Below are 14,482 nucleotides of genomic sequence, written 5' to 3' on the forward strand. Positions count from 1 at the left end.
TCCCTGCATGTCCGTCCAGACCGCTCCCCGATTTCCAGGACCCAGTACCTGAGTCTGCCTCCCCGCTTCTCCTGGGATGCTCAGAGCCACCTGGAACAGAGCTCTTGACCACCCCACCCACACCTGCTCCTCCTTCCAGCCCTGGTGTGCAAATGACACTAGGATAGCTGGGGTCTGGCTCACACTACATTTCTAGAAGGCAGTCTTTCCCTCACCTCTCTCCTGCCTACCCCATCCCACCCATCAGTGAGTCCTGCGGTTCTCAACACAGAGCTCAAACCCACCTAACTTTCTCCACATGCTGCTTCTCCCCAGCCTGAGCCCCCATCCCCTCTGACGGGGACAATGGTGACAGCTCCCTAGCAGGTCTGCATCCAACGGGCCCCTCCTAGATCCACTGTCCACAGAGCAGCCCCCTAGTCTTCCTTCCTTCCTGTCCCTACCATGAAAGTAATACTACTGACCCCACAGGACTCAGACAAAGCTGAAGGATCTGACATAAAGGTTTAGCACTACTCTGGGGCCCTGGAAGCCTGGCTGCATTGACTGGCATTAGCTGTTATTCCCAGCCAGTCTTCTCAGTGCCTGGGCTCAGACACCATGGCCCTCCCTTTCCGGTAACTTCACCCCTCACATCAATCGCTCCCCTTTCCAGTAACTTCCTGGCTACTTCTCTGCCTCACCACTAGAGTAAATGAATGAAGGTCAGGGACACATTCAGGGGCCAGCTCTTATCTTGGAGCCTGCAGGGGTGAGCACAGGCAGGTGCACTGGAACGTGTGACAGCTATGTGAAAACGAGAGAAAGGCAACATTCGCTGATCTGCTCCATCGACGTAGGGGGCTCCTAGGGGCACATTTCATAATCAGCTGCACCTTCGTGCTTGGAAAACATGCTCAGGGCGCTGAGGGATGAGGATAAGTTCACAAATGATATCGACGTGGGAAGAACCCTAGCTAGGGGTCTGCGGGGAGAGCCTCTTGGGGTAGAGTGCACATTTTCTCTTCATGAGTGACTGGCTCTCCCAGGGCCTAGGCTCACTGTCAAGTTCAGGGGGAAGAAACCCCTGTATGAGACCCACCATCCACTCTAGCCCCAGAGATGCCATGGTCACCCAAAGAAAAAGTGACATGGGGCAAGTCCAGGGGACTCAGACCAGGGCAGAACCGTGACAGTACCCTCCCCGGGGAGTCCCTTCACCTTGCAGGGAGTATGGAGGGAGCCCCAAGGAAGAGAATTATTTTGCTGCCTGGTCTGCACTGCCCCCTTGTGGAAGACTACGCCATTACAGCTGACCTGGGCGCACAGGAGACGACAGCTCCTGGGGCCGGTGATTTATCCTTAATCTTGGACATGATTAATGACTGCCCATGCTCAGGCTGTCCTTGAACAGACTTCCCCTTGTGGGTCTTGTTGGCCCCACATCATCCTGGACAAACAGACAGCGCTGAGTCAAGGCAACTGTGTCTCACTGCAGTCACCATGTATTAGCTGTACTTTTATTATTACAACTTGCGTTTACTGACCTCCAATAGCTTAATTTTTTTTAATATTTAAAAATAAGTAAGAACAATCCATTTTCTCTCATTTTTTTTTTTTTAAGACATGGTCTCACTCTGTTATCCAGGCTAGAGTGCAGTGGTGTGATCTCAGCTCACTTCAACCTCTGCCCCGCTCTGGCTCAAGTGATCCTCCCACCTCAGCCTCCCCAAGTAGCTGGGACCACAGGCACATGCCACCACGCCCAGATAATTTTTTGTATTTTCAGTAAAAACAGGGTCTCGCCATGTTGCCCAGACTGGTCTTGAACTCTTGAGTTCAAGCCATCTGCCTGCCTCGGCCTCCCCAAGTGCTGGGATTAGAGGCATAAGCCACCATGTCTGGCCCCCAATGGCTTCTAATCCACCCTATCTATCCATCAAGCCTGGGTGGGGCAGGCTTGCTCAGTGTCCTTCAGATTCCTTCATCAATTAACTCTTTTGTGTACGAGGGTGTCCCAAAAGAAGCAGCTGCAAGTGGGGTTTGCCTTGGGTCACTGCTGTAGTCTCCTGCATCTGGGAAAGGTCTAGGCCGCTTGCTTCCCACAAACCCTCTGGCTGAAACAAGCCACTTACCTGGCTGCAGTGAAGACACTGATGCTGCTACTGAAGCTGGAGTCACAGGAACCATCTGGACCTCCTGGGAGAGGAAGAGGAACAAGGGGTCATGAAAGGCTGTTGGGTCTCTTGAATAAACAAGACCCCTGTGACAAGCACATACAGAACTCTCCAGAGCCCCATACCTTGATTCAGGCTCTTCAAAAGGACCATGGCTCTGGAGCCCTGAGGACCCAATGACCAGTCATTCTTGATAGTCCCCAAGCTTGTAAGTCTGTGGTCACAGTGATCTCACAAGGAGGGGACACCAGTGCTGAACACATCTGGCAAATCTCAGAAGGGATCACTGGCCTGAGGGGAATGGATGTTTAAAATGACAGATATGCCCGGCATCCTTAGCTATCAGGAAAATGCAAATCAAAACCACAAGATACTACTGTACACCCATCAGGATGGCTAAAATAAAAGACAGATAATAGCAAGTGTTGATGAGAATGTGGAGAAACTGGAACCCTCGTACATTGCTGGTGGGAATGTAAAATGGTGCAAGCTGCTTTGGAGAACAGTTTGGCCATTCCTCCAAAGGCTAAACATAGAGTCACCACATGACTCAGCAGCTCCACTCCTAGGTATATACCAAAGAGAAATGAAAACTTACGGCCACATGAAACCTTGTACATCAATCATGTTCACATCAGCATTATCTACAATAGCCAAAAAGCAGAAGCAACCCAAATATCTATCAACAGATGAATGGACAGATGAGCTGTGTATGTATAGCCATACAATGGACTATTATTTGGCAATAAAAAGGGATGAAGTACTGATGCACGCCATAAAAATGAACTTTAAAAACATTGTGTTAAGTGAAAGAAGCCAATCATAAAAGGCTATATATTGTATCCCTTTCTCGAAAGTGTTTAGAACAGGCAAACCTATGGAGATGGAAAGTGGACTGGAGGTTGCCTAGGACTGGAGGAGATGGGGGAATAGGGTATAATGGCTAATGGATTCTTTCAAGGGCACGGAAAATATTCTAAAATTGATTGTGGTGATGGTTACGTAACCCTGTGAATCTACAAAGTCACTGAATTGTACACTTGATGTTGGGTGAATTGTGTGGTACATGAATTCTATCTCAATAAAGGGCTTAAAAATGACTTTGGGGAAAGGACTGTGACTGCACTGTGTCTGCGCCCGAGTCTTCCTCCAAGTGGCCAGCTCAATACCTGTCATTAGTATTTAACTTACCATCATATAACCCAGGGTAGAAAAGCATCTACCTGGCATCGACTACTTATTTTTCTCAGTTAAGGAATAACCTTTAAATTCCAACCTTTTTCTTTTGGCATCTAATCAAGTTTCCTAAACAGCCAAGATGTTCTAGATCTGGAAAGCTGCTGGTAGGATCCTGTTCCACCTTCAGCCCCCGTCTAGGCACTGGCCACAGCTCTCACTGCACTGAGAAGGGAAGATGGGGCTGGCAGTCCTGCAGTGCTTGGGGTGGGAGGTGCTATGGGAAAAAATTCCAGACTCCTGATACTAATTTTTTGTAGTTGTGAAATAATTTTAGATGTACAGAAAAGTTGCAAAAAGAGTAAAGAATTCTTTTTATACCCTTCAGCCAGCTGCCCCTAATGCTAACATTGTACATACCCATAGTTCAATTATCTTTTTTTTTTTTTTTTTTGAGATAGAGTCTCGGCTCTGTTGCCCAGGCTGGAGTCTAGTGGCACGACCTTGGCTCACTGCAATCTTTGCTTCCTGCACTCAAGAGATTGAGCCCACCTCAGCTTCCAGGGTAGCTGGGACTATAGGCATGTACCATCAAGCCCGGATAATTTTTTTTTTTTTTTTTCAGTAGAGATGGGGTTTTGCCATGTTACTCAGGCTGGTTACAAACTCCTGGGCTCAAGTGATCCATCCACCTCAGCCTCCCAAAGTGCTGGGATTACAGGCATGAGCCACCATGCCCGGCTCCATAGTTCAATGATCAAACCCAGAAGGTTAACATCAATGCAATACCATTAACTAAATGATTACCCTAATTTGAACATCACGAGTTTTTCCATTCCTGGCCTTTTGTTCCAGGATCTCACTGTATTTAGCTAAACTGTCTTCTTTGTCTCCTCCAATCTGTGACAGCCCCTCAATCTGTGTGCCTTTCATAAACTTGACACTTTCGAAGCACTGGTCACTCTGCAGAATGTCTCCCCGTTTGGGTTGGTCTCACGTTTTCTCACGAGTAGGGAGTTGCGCATCTTTGGAGGGATGTCACGGAAGTGCTGCGCCTCAGTGCACCCTATCAGGGGAACGTGTTGTCTGTTAGCCTTGTTACTGGTGACATTAACCTCATCGCCTGACGCACAGTGTCTGCTGGGTTTCTCCCCTGTAATGTTACTGTTTTTCTGTTTGTAATTAATAAATATCTTGGGGGAAGATACTCGAGATTGGAAAAATACTGTTTTCCCTCAAACATGTCCCCAGTGATTGACCGCAGCACTCAGGGCTGGAGCTTGCCTATTACAAATATTACTGTGGAATTTGCCTGATGGTGATTTCTGTCTCCCCTTTTCCTCCATTATTGACTAAAATTTTCTTTTCTCTTTCTCCCCCTCTCCCTTCCCTCCCTCCCTTCCTTCTTCCTTCTTTTTTTTTTTTTTTTTTTTTTGATACAGTTTGACTCTGTCACCCAGGATGAAGTGCAATGGCATGATCTTGGCTCACTGCAACCTCCGCCTCCCGGGTTCAAGTGATTCTCATGCCTCAGCCTCCCCAGTAGCTGAGATTACAGTCGCGCACCACCATGCCCAGCTAATTTTTTTTTTTTTGTATTATTAGTAGAGATGGGGTTTCACTATGTTGGCCACGCTGGTGTCAAACTCCTGACCTCAAGTGATCCACCCACCTCAGCCTCTGAAAGTGCTGGGATTACAGGCATGAGCCACCATGCCCAGCGTATTGACTGAAGTTTTCTGTAAGGAAGAGCTGTCCCTTCTCCACCATTAATTAATGCCATTATTTATGTCATTATGGACTCCTGGATATTGATATTATTCCATGGGTTATAAATCAAAATGACCATTATTTATATTGTTGTTCAAATGATACCAGACTTGGCCTCTTAAAAGTTTTAAATTATACCAGTAAAATATATCCTCATTCTAAAATTTTCAAACACAAAGCAAAACCTCTTTCTCTCCTTAATCTTCAATCTTACTTTTCTCTACCTGCAGGTCACCGCTCCCTGGGGTAGGCAAGTCTCTTGCGCTGGTTTGTGCTGTGCTACTTCTTATTTTGTAAACATAAATGGGATCACAAAACTTATTTTCTGTAATTTGCATCTTTCACTTTGTCCTATGGCTTAGAGCAGTGCTATTCTAGGTGCGGGCCACAGACCTTTTCTCCTAGTAAAGGGGGCCTTTATTTCCATGTCCGTACTGCTGCCTGCCCCCTGTAGACCCAGGACGCAGCTCGGAGGGGACGGGGCAGCTGTGACAGGGGGCTGGGCCCGCTGAGATGCTCGTCCTCCTAGTGCCAAGGCCCAGGCAGCCTGGTGTCTGTCTGCTGGACCGGGGCCCGGGGAAAGGTAAGGAAAAGCTGGGGAAAGCTGGGCAGGATAGACTGGAACAGCAGCCAGGACTCCATGCCCCTGGAGGGCATCTTTTAGAAATACCCACATTTATAGATGAAATAATGTGGCATCAGAAATTGGCCTCAAATTAATTTAGATTGTCTCCTGATTTTCACTCTTACATCTCTCCTGTGCTTTCATGCAGGGTGGGACTGCTGAGGGGAAGGATTGGGCACTTCTTATTTTAATAGGTATTGTCCTTTAGGAAGGTTCTGCCAATTTATACGTATTTCCAAACTGGAAGAGCAGTCACCCCTTCTATAGCTTTCTACAGCCTTTCTTCATCTGTACAACGTGGGTAATGACAGTACCTATACCCTAAGCTTGCTATGACAATGAATGAGCTAAAATTTGTTAGGTGTTTAAAATGACACCCACCATATCATAAGACCTATTGAAGCATTTTTTTGTTGTTGTTTTTAGAAGTGGGGTTTCATTCTCTCCCCCAGGCTGTAGTGGCGTGATCATGGCTCACTGCAGCCTCGAGCTCCTGGGCTCAGGAGGTCCTCCTGCCTCAGCCTCCCAAGTAGCTGGGACTAAAGGTGTGTGCCACCTCACCCAGCTAATGTTTTAAAATTATTATTTTTGTAGAGACAGGGTCTCTCACTTTGTTGCCCAGGCTGGTCTTGAACTCCTGGCTTTAAGCAATCCTCCCGCCTCAGCCTCCCAAAGTATTGGGATTACAGGCATGAGCCACTGTACCTGGCCCATTTGTTACATAAAGGATTAATGGCCCTGTCATGGACTTTCACATTTTTCTTCCATTTCTTTCTTCTGACTTGAAGGAGCCCTTTCCTGTGTTTGGATATTAACTCTTTAATGACAAAATAAATAGCAAATATCTTCTCCCAGTCTGGGTCTTGCCTTGTAACTTTTAACATTTTTTCAGTTACGCCAATTTTATTTTGTTTTGAGATGGGGGTCTCGCTATATTGCCCAGGCTGGACACAAATTCCTGGGCTCAAGGGATCCTTCTACCTCAGCAACCTGAGTAGCTGGGATTAAAGATACCCACCACCACACCAGCATCAGTTTTAATTTAAATATGGTGTGTTTCAATTTTTTTTTTTAAATAATTTTTGCTTGTGGGTCTTGTTTAAAAAATTCTACCAGGTATTCTTTTTTTTTTTTTTTTTTTTTGAGATGGAGTCTTGCTCTGTTGCCCATGCTGCAGTGGTGTGATCTTGGCTCACTGCAACCTCTGCCTTCCAGGTTCAAGCAATTCTCCCGCCTCAGCCTCCCAAGTAGCTCAGACTATAGGCGTGCACCACCATGACCGGCTAATTTTTTATATTTTTAGTAGAGATGGGGTTTCACCATGCTGGCCAGGCTGGTCTCGAACTCCCGACCCCGTGATCCGCCCAACTCAGCCTCCCAAAGTGCTGGGATTACAGGCATGAGCCACCGAGTCTGGCCCCTAATTTTTGTATTTTTAGTAGAGACGGGGTTTCACCACGTTGGCCAGGCTGGTCTCGAACTCTTGACCTCAAATGATCCGCCTGCCTCAGCCTCCCAAAGTGCTGGGATTACAAGCATGAGTCACCGTGCCCAGCCACAAACATGTATTAAAACAACACTGAAGCACCCGTTAGCGTTTGTCATGTGCTAAGTGATTTACATGCAAAAATTTTGTCTGAAACACACAACCGTACTATAGGTTAGGTATTACCATTGTTACCCTACTTAACAAATAAGAAATCTGAGGCTCAGAAAGGGTTGACAGCTGTCTGAGGGGAACAGATATAAAGTCAGCAGAGCCAGGACTCATACGCAGGTTGTTCAGACCCCAGAATCTCTGCTGCCATTCCTGAGACAATCCGGACACGTCCTGGAGGGGATCGGGCTGGACACGCAAAGTGCCAATAAGAGCTCAGAACCAGGGAAAGGGCACTGTGCTGTGGATCGCCCCAAGTGGCAGGCCAAGGGGGAGTCAGAGCAAGTGAAGAGGCATAGATGAGGGGCTGCCCTGACTGGAGGTCCTGTGGTTACAGGAGGAGGGAGAAGATCTGGAGGTGGGGCAGGGGTGCAAATACGCACACACACAAAGGTTCTTGCCCAGAGGTGTGCCATGAGGAACGTGATGCTGCCGGCGGATCAGCACAAGTAAACAAAGAAGGCCAGGCAGGAGGTCCTGTCTCCAGCCAGGTGGACCAGAGTGGGAAAAGCGGGAGCGGAGAGGGAAGAGAGCAGGAGAGGCTATGATGAACCTGTCCCTGACCAGCAAAGCCATCTCTGTCTTGTGGTTGGTGGGGACTGTCTCCTGGGCACCTTGGTAAAAGACTGGTGATTAGTTAGTTACAAGCTAAGCAGGGCTGAGAGTGGATGTAAAGGTGCCAAATTAGCTGTTACCATCTCTGGGAACTAGTACAAAGTGAGCTTTTCATCTGCTGAAATGCTGTTTATGAGGCAGTAAAATCCAGAGCCAAGAGGCATGAATGTATCCTGGTTAGGGTAATACTCTCCTGGGCAAGCAACTGTGTGAAAAAAATGCTTAGGAAAACCATCTAAAAAGGTAGACAGGCTGCACTGGCTGGGAATCGAACGTGGGCCTCCCGTGTGGCAGGTGAGAATTCTACCACTGAACCACCAACGCTCTAGCTGGCAGGATGTTTTTAGTTGAGGCCACGACCTGTAGGATGGAGTGGTTCCTTTCTAACGGGCTTGACTTCTTGCCACATAAGCAGAAAGGTGGCAGGGGCTGCTGGGTTCTAATTTAGAGGAATAGGCACTGACTTTTTTTTTTTTTAAATTGAGATATAATTCATATAACATAAGATTTCACATAACAAAAAATTCACCATTTTCAAGTGTTCAACTAGGTAGTTTTTAGTACATTCACAAAGTTGTGCACCCATCACCTCTATTTAATTCTAGAACATCTCTATAACCCCAGAAAGAAACCAGGCATCTGTAAGCAGTCAGTCCCAATTCTCCTGTTCTTCAAACCCAGGCAACTGTTACTCTTATTTTCTGAGTATGGATTACGAGGCACTGTGAACTTCAAACAAACAGAGCAGAAGGTGAAGCTGTGTAAGTTCTATATCTTAACTATGTATATATATTAAAAACTGGAAAAAATACATCAAAATTTGAATATTCATTGCCTCTTGGGGATAGTCTTGTTTCTTTGCGTTTTTCTCTACTTTCCAAATTTTCTAAAATAAGAATTAGAAAACAAAAATCAAACACTCATATTTTAGTGAGAGGTCACAAAATATGTATCCCCGAGTCTTCTAGTTTCTTCCAGTAAAAAAAGCTCCTCCCTTTGAAGGCCTGCACTAGCTTGTAAGTTAACTTACTTCTCCAAGTTTTCTTTTTCCAGGAGCTAGCTGCCAAAAAGCTTTCAGCTGCTGCATTGGCCGGGAATCGAACCCGGGCCTCCCGCGTGGCAGGCGAGAATTCTACCACTGAACCACCAATGCTCCAGCTGAGTGCTCTTCTGCCTCCAGCTGTTTTGTTGCTCTGATTCACAGTGGTGATGGCACAGCTGTAACCTGACACCTGAGATGGGTCCAGCATGGATAGCTGCTGGATTTTACCAGCCAAACCCATGGGAGGAGGTGGGGCATGCATGCTTGACATTCTGCTCAGCTGTTCAAAAGAAAAGTCCATGAATGGCAATGGGAGAATTCTCAGCAATTCTTTTGGCTCCTGTGGGCAGGTTCCAGACCTTACTCTGTTATCCTTAAAGATCTGAGTAGGTTATACCTCAGTTTACTCTCTGGCTGCTTCGGCAAAGGAGGACATCACCCCAAAGCTGATCAGTGACCTCTTGGTGAGGACAGAGACCCAAGAAATACAAAAGCATCAGGGTTCTAGATGACATCTGGAGTCAAATTCCAGATGCCAGTCGGCATAAATGTGGTTTCTTTTTTCTTTTTTTTGAGATAGGGTCCTTCTCTGTTGCCTAGGTTGGAATACAGTGGTGTGATCACAGCTCACGGCAACCTCTGCCTCCTGGGCTCCTGGGCTCAAGTGATCCTCCCACTTTAGCTTCCTGAGGAGCTGGCACTATAGGCGTGCACCACCATACCCGGCTAATTTTTGTAATTATTATTATTATTTTTTTTTGTAGAGATGGGGTTTTGCCATGTTGCCCAGGCTGGTCTCAAACTCCTGAGTTCATGCAGATTGCCTCAGACTCCCAAAGTGCTGGGATTACCCAGCCCGGCCATAAATGTGGTTTCTTATAATGCGGTTTTCTTTACCTTACAGGTAAACAAGAAAATTATGTTAGATAGGAGTCTGAAAGGAAAGCAGAGCAACTTCACTTTTTAAAGGCACTTATTTGGGCAAGAGGATTTTCAAGTACAGAATAAATTGAAGCTAGAGCTTTCTTAACTTTCCCACCCTGAGAATGACCCGCATGGTAAAGGCAGCCAGGCTTCTGGGCTGGATGTCTATGGTCAAGAACCAAGTGCCCCCTGAATCCTGGTACTCCTCCCACGCTCCAAACCTTCCTGCCCTGAAAACAACTCTTTCCTGTAGCTGAACCCAGGAAAAAGACGAAGGAAAGGCTTCATGGTCTTTGAGGCAGGAAGGGTTAAGATCATGGCTGCTGAAGATAGCCTGCCTGGGTTCCAATCCAGTTCCAGCCCTCACTAGCTGTGAGTGTGTGGCCATGCTACTCAGCTTCCCTGTGTCCTGTCTGCAGAATGGGGGAGAACCACCGCTGCCACTGTGCTGGGTTGCTGCTACAATTATGTGAGTGACATATATAAAGTAGTCCTGGTTGCTTAAGTGAGGCCCCAAGGCAAGTCCTATGACTTCTGGCTCCCTGGGCCCCTGACAGGAGGTGAGGGGTAGGGACGGAGTCCACTCACCACTGGCTGTGCCCTCCTGCTTTGGCAGGGCATCGTCAGGGGTGGGCTCTACCTGCCTCTGCCCAGGTCTCGGCTCATCGGGCTCGTCGTCCTCGGGGGTGACCAGCTTCATCAGGCTCTGGTTGCACACGTTGGCCACTTCTTTGATGCCTGAGTCCACTGATGTAAGGAGCGTGATCTGGTTTGGATGCCTGTCCCTCTAATCTCTTGCTGAAATGTGATTCCCAGTGTAGGAGGTGGGGCCTGGTGGGAGGGGTTTGGGTCATGGGGGTGGATCCCTCACAAATGGCTTGGTGCCCTCCCCATGGTACTCAGTGAGATGAGTGAGTTCTTGCTCTATTATTATTCATGTGGGGGCTGGTTCTTTCAAAGAGCCTCGCACCTCTCTTGCTCCTTCTCTTGCCATGTGACCTGCTGGCTTCCCCTTCGCCTCTGCCATGACTAAAAGCTTCCTGAGGCCTCACCAGAAGCCAAGCAGACGCCGGCACCATGCCTCCTGTACAGTCTGCAGAACTGGGAGCCGAAGGAACCTCTTTTCTTTATAAATTACCCAGCCTCAGGTATTCCTTTACAGCAACACAAAATGGGTTAATATAGAGTGGCCCCAGCCAGGGGAGGCTTCTCTGAACCTCGTATTCCTAGTGTGGAGCTCAGTTGTCTCAGGGCTATGTTAGGCAGACAGGCTGTCCGAACTGAGTCCCTGCTCTCCTTGCCATACTGGTGCCCCTGTGAAATGCGCCTATTTCTTCTCTTAGGACCCCTTCCTAAACCCTCCCACCAACGGGATTTCACCAGCTCTAGGTGGGGCAGCGTGAACTCAGATGGTTAGAACTTTGGGGTCCCGGAGAGCTGCTCCAGATCTGCAAGTAATCAGGCAAGGTGTGGGGACAGCCAGCATCAGCCCCGGGTCCCTGGCTTTCCTAATCCACGTTTGGCTCCACTTCTTCTTCCCGAACTGCTAGGGACTATGCAAGTGTGATGGATCCTGAGAGAGCCCCCAGCCCCCAGTGCAGGGTCCCTCAACTTCATAATCCCTTTGGGGCTTCTCTCAGTTATTCTCTCCCAAAGCAAAGGATACTTTTCTTGCGGTCATCGTAGGCCAGGCAAGGCAAGACAGCAGTCAGGATCCCAGAGGAGTAAGGCAGCATGACGCGGCCCGCCAGCTGGATGAACTCCCGCATCCAGCACATGGCTGTCAGCTGGATGAGGTCATCTGGAAGGGGAATCAGGGGGTTCAGAGGGGCCAGCACATGCAGCCCGAGTGCTCCCTCCCACTGACCACACACGTGGGATGGGGCTGGCAGCCTGTGGAACCCAAGCGCCTGACGGCTTCCAGCCTCACCAATGCTCTATTACCTGTGTGCTTTGCCTTCCAAAGGTGGAGACACAGGCTGGGACGGAGCAACAATCCTGTGCTAGACTGTAAGGGCAGCTGCATCCCTGCCCCTCTGCATTGGGACTCTGCTCCTCCTCTCATCAAGAAGTGGAATTAACTTCTCCACCCCTTGAATCTGGGCTGGCCTTGCTTCTTTGGCCAATGGGACGTGGTGGGAGTGATGATGTGGCTGGTTCAAGCCTAGGCCTCAACAGGCCTTGCTCACTTCTACTGTCTGTCTTGGAATCCCACTGATGCCATATAAGCATGCCCAGGCTAGCCTGCTGGACAATGAGACATGTGGTCCAGCTGCCCCCATGGTCCCAGCATGACATGAGCCAGACAACTGCCAGACATGAGTGAGGCCACTGTGGCCCATTCACCCCAGCAATCCTACAGTTAACAGCAGGTACTTGATGAGCCTAGCCAAGCCTGGCCCAGGTGAGTGGAACCACCCAGGTGACCCACAGACTCATAATAAGTGACTGTTGTTTTAGCGAATGACGTTTTGTGGTGGTTTGATACTCAACAGAAGTGAACAGATACATAATCCCACGCTCCAAGCATTTTAAGTCTCAGGGCTAAGGCCAAGTTCACCAGCAAGGAAACCTCCAGATCTTACTCCACACAGGCCACACACACCAGGTGAAAGGACCTCTGTGTCTCTGTGGTGACAGAACCCAGACCTCCCTCTGTGAGACCCAGCGCTCCACCTCTCCCAGGGCCCGCTGTCACACTGGCTAATATTCCTTCCAGGAATCTCCCCTGCCCCCTCACCGAAGCTGAGATGGTGAGAGGTGCTTCTGCGGAGGTGGCAGTGGCAGTAGTAGTGGCAGCTGTGGCTGTGGGCCCTCCCCTCACACTCACCCGTGGTCTGGCAGTGGATCACCAGGATGTTGGCCATCTCAGCAAACTTCACACTGGAGGGGTTCTTCTTAATTTCTTTTAAGAATTCTCCAAGAACAACCTCACACCTATGAATAAGAACAGGAAAGTGGAAACAGCGAGGGTCAGCCAGGGCTGGAGGAGCCTCAAACCAGCCCCATTTCCGTGCTGGGTCAGCCATCCAGAGGGCGGCTTGGCTTTTGGACTTGTCAGGTGATCATTTTCAGATGCTGGGGGTTGATGGGCTGTTGGCTCCTCAAAGCGGGAAGCACAAGAGCCAGGAAGAAGAGCTGATTTCCTGCCCTCCTGCCGCGGCCTGTCTGTGGGCATGAAGCGCATGGGCACAGCTGGGGGTGGCAGCAGGCAGCAGCTTCCTGCCCCTCACTCCACTCACATTTTGCGAATCTCTTTGCCATTGTCGCCCAGGATCTGGAAGAGTCCATCCAGGATCTCCGGCAGGTAATCCAGTAGGTTAATGTCTGGCACCGACTCCAGAACCAGGATCTGACCGGGGAAGGGAACAGCAGGGGAGGAACAGCTCCAGACCCGTCTCCCGCTCACCAAGCCTCTGGGACTGGGCTGTGGGAAGGGGACCCTGCTGAGACAGCATTTCCCTGCAGTGCAGGCGTCCCATGCGGGAGGAGGGTGCTGGCAGGGAGAGCCAGCATTTTTTGTTAAATGTGCAGGGGAATGGCAATTTGACTCTAAGGAAATTTGGATGCCCAGGGGAGAAGGGGATGGATGGGGAAGGACAGACAAGGCTAGAAAAAGTGAGATTGCTGGAAGTAGCACTGCTGGCTTTAAAGGAAACTCGGGTGTTTTCTGGGACAAGGAAAGAACTGGACCCCCTTTAGGGTCAACAAGAACCTGACCCCTTCAGGGCCAACGTGGTGGGTTTTGGGGGCAAAACTGAATAAGGTGTTTTTGAATTATCAGGTGTTAATGGCTATTCGAGGGAGAACATGGAGGGTTCCTATAGCCAAAGGGCCTGGCAAGAGTGTGCTAGAGAGCAGATTTCCAAACTGGAGGCCGGAGAAACAGTGTCCAGCCAGGCCTTACCCAGGAGATGATGAACTGCCGGGCATACTGGTTGTTGGAGTAAATCCTCTCTCGCAACAAGGGGATGAAGCTCACCAGGTCAAACTTGTTGCTCTCAGTCACAATGTCCTATGGATCAGAGGAAAGTGAGCTGCCGCGAGCCCGAGACCAGGGCTGCCTGACCTTGCTGAATCACCTGCCCAGGGCTGGCTCCAGCGCTCAGGCGGCCACCAAGGAAAACGGCAGACCCTGAGCTAGGAATAAGAGGTCTCTGGAGTATTCATCCTGTCCCAGTCCACGGGACACGCAAAACGGGTAGATTGAAAGCAGGAATCAAAGTCGAGAGAACCAACTGAATGGCAAGACCCTACTCTCTGTGGTCTGGATGCAATGCCCAGGCCCCTGCTGTCAGGGCCAGGGTGGTGTGGAAAGTGACAGGCAAGCTTCTTTGCTCTAGGTGGCGGCAACAAAACGGGACATTTCAGGTGATGGCACAGTTCTGTATTTGATAGTGGTGATCGAGCTCTATATTCTTGTCATAGAACTGCACACCAGGGAGTACATGTAAATTTAAAATATATTTTAAATTCAAGAAGAACATTCCCAATGACAGAATTTCTAAGCTTTACAG

General features: G+C 49.0%; 1 protein-coding gene and 1 non-coding gene across 3 annotated transcripts in view; both read right to left on the reverse strand.

The window, feature by feature from the left end:
* The window catches only part of VAC14 (VAC14 component of PIKFYVE complex), a 113,637-nt gene that overhangs the window by 82,683 nt on the left and 16,472 nt on the right, over window positions 1-14,482 (reverse strand). For both annotated transcript variants that reach the window (XM_055297970.2, XM_063611592.1), the window contains exons 5-10: window positions 13,873-13,980; window positions 13,208-13,317; window positions 12,796-12,902; window positions 11,632-11,766; window positions 10,554-10,703; window positions 2,115-2,178 (exon numbers count right to left, since the gene is read on the reverse strand). In XM_055297970.2, the coding sequence (XP_055153945.1) occupies window positions 2,115-2,178; window positions 10,554-10,703; window positions 11,632-11,766; window positions 12,796-12,902; window positions 13,208-13,317; window positions 13,873-13,980 (674 nt within the window). The remainder of the gene's footprint in view (window positions 1-2,114; window positions 2,179-10,553; window positions 10,704-11,631; window positions 11,767-12,795; window positions 12,903-13,207; window positions 13,318-13,872; window positions 13,981-14,482) is intronic.
* On the reverse strand, window positions 9,082-9,152 carry TRNAG-GCC (transfer RNA glycine (anticodon GCC)). The gene has a single exon. It is a non-coding gene; the product is annotated as a tRNA-Gly (tRNA).

This window comes from Symphalangus syndactylus, chromosome 11, assembly GCF_028878055.3.
Source record: "Symphalangus syndactylus isolate Jambi chromosome 11, NHGRI_mSymSyn1-v2.1_pri, whole genome shotgun sequence".
Lineage (NCBI taxonomy): Eukaryota > Metazoa > Chordata > Mammalia > Primates > Hylobatidae > Symphalangus > Symphalangus syndactylus.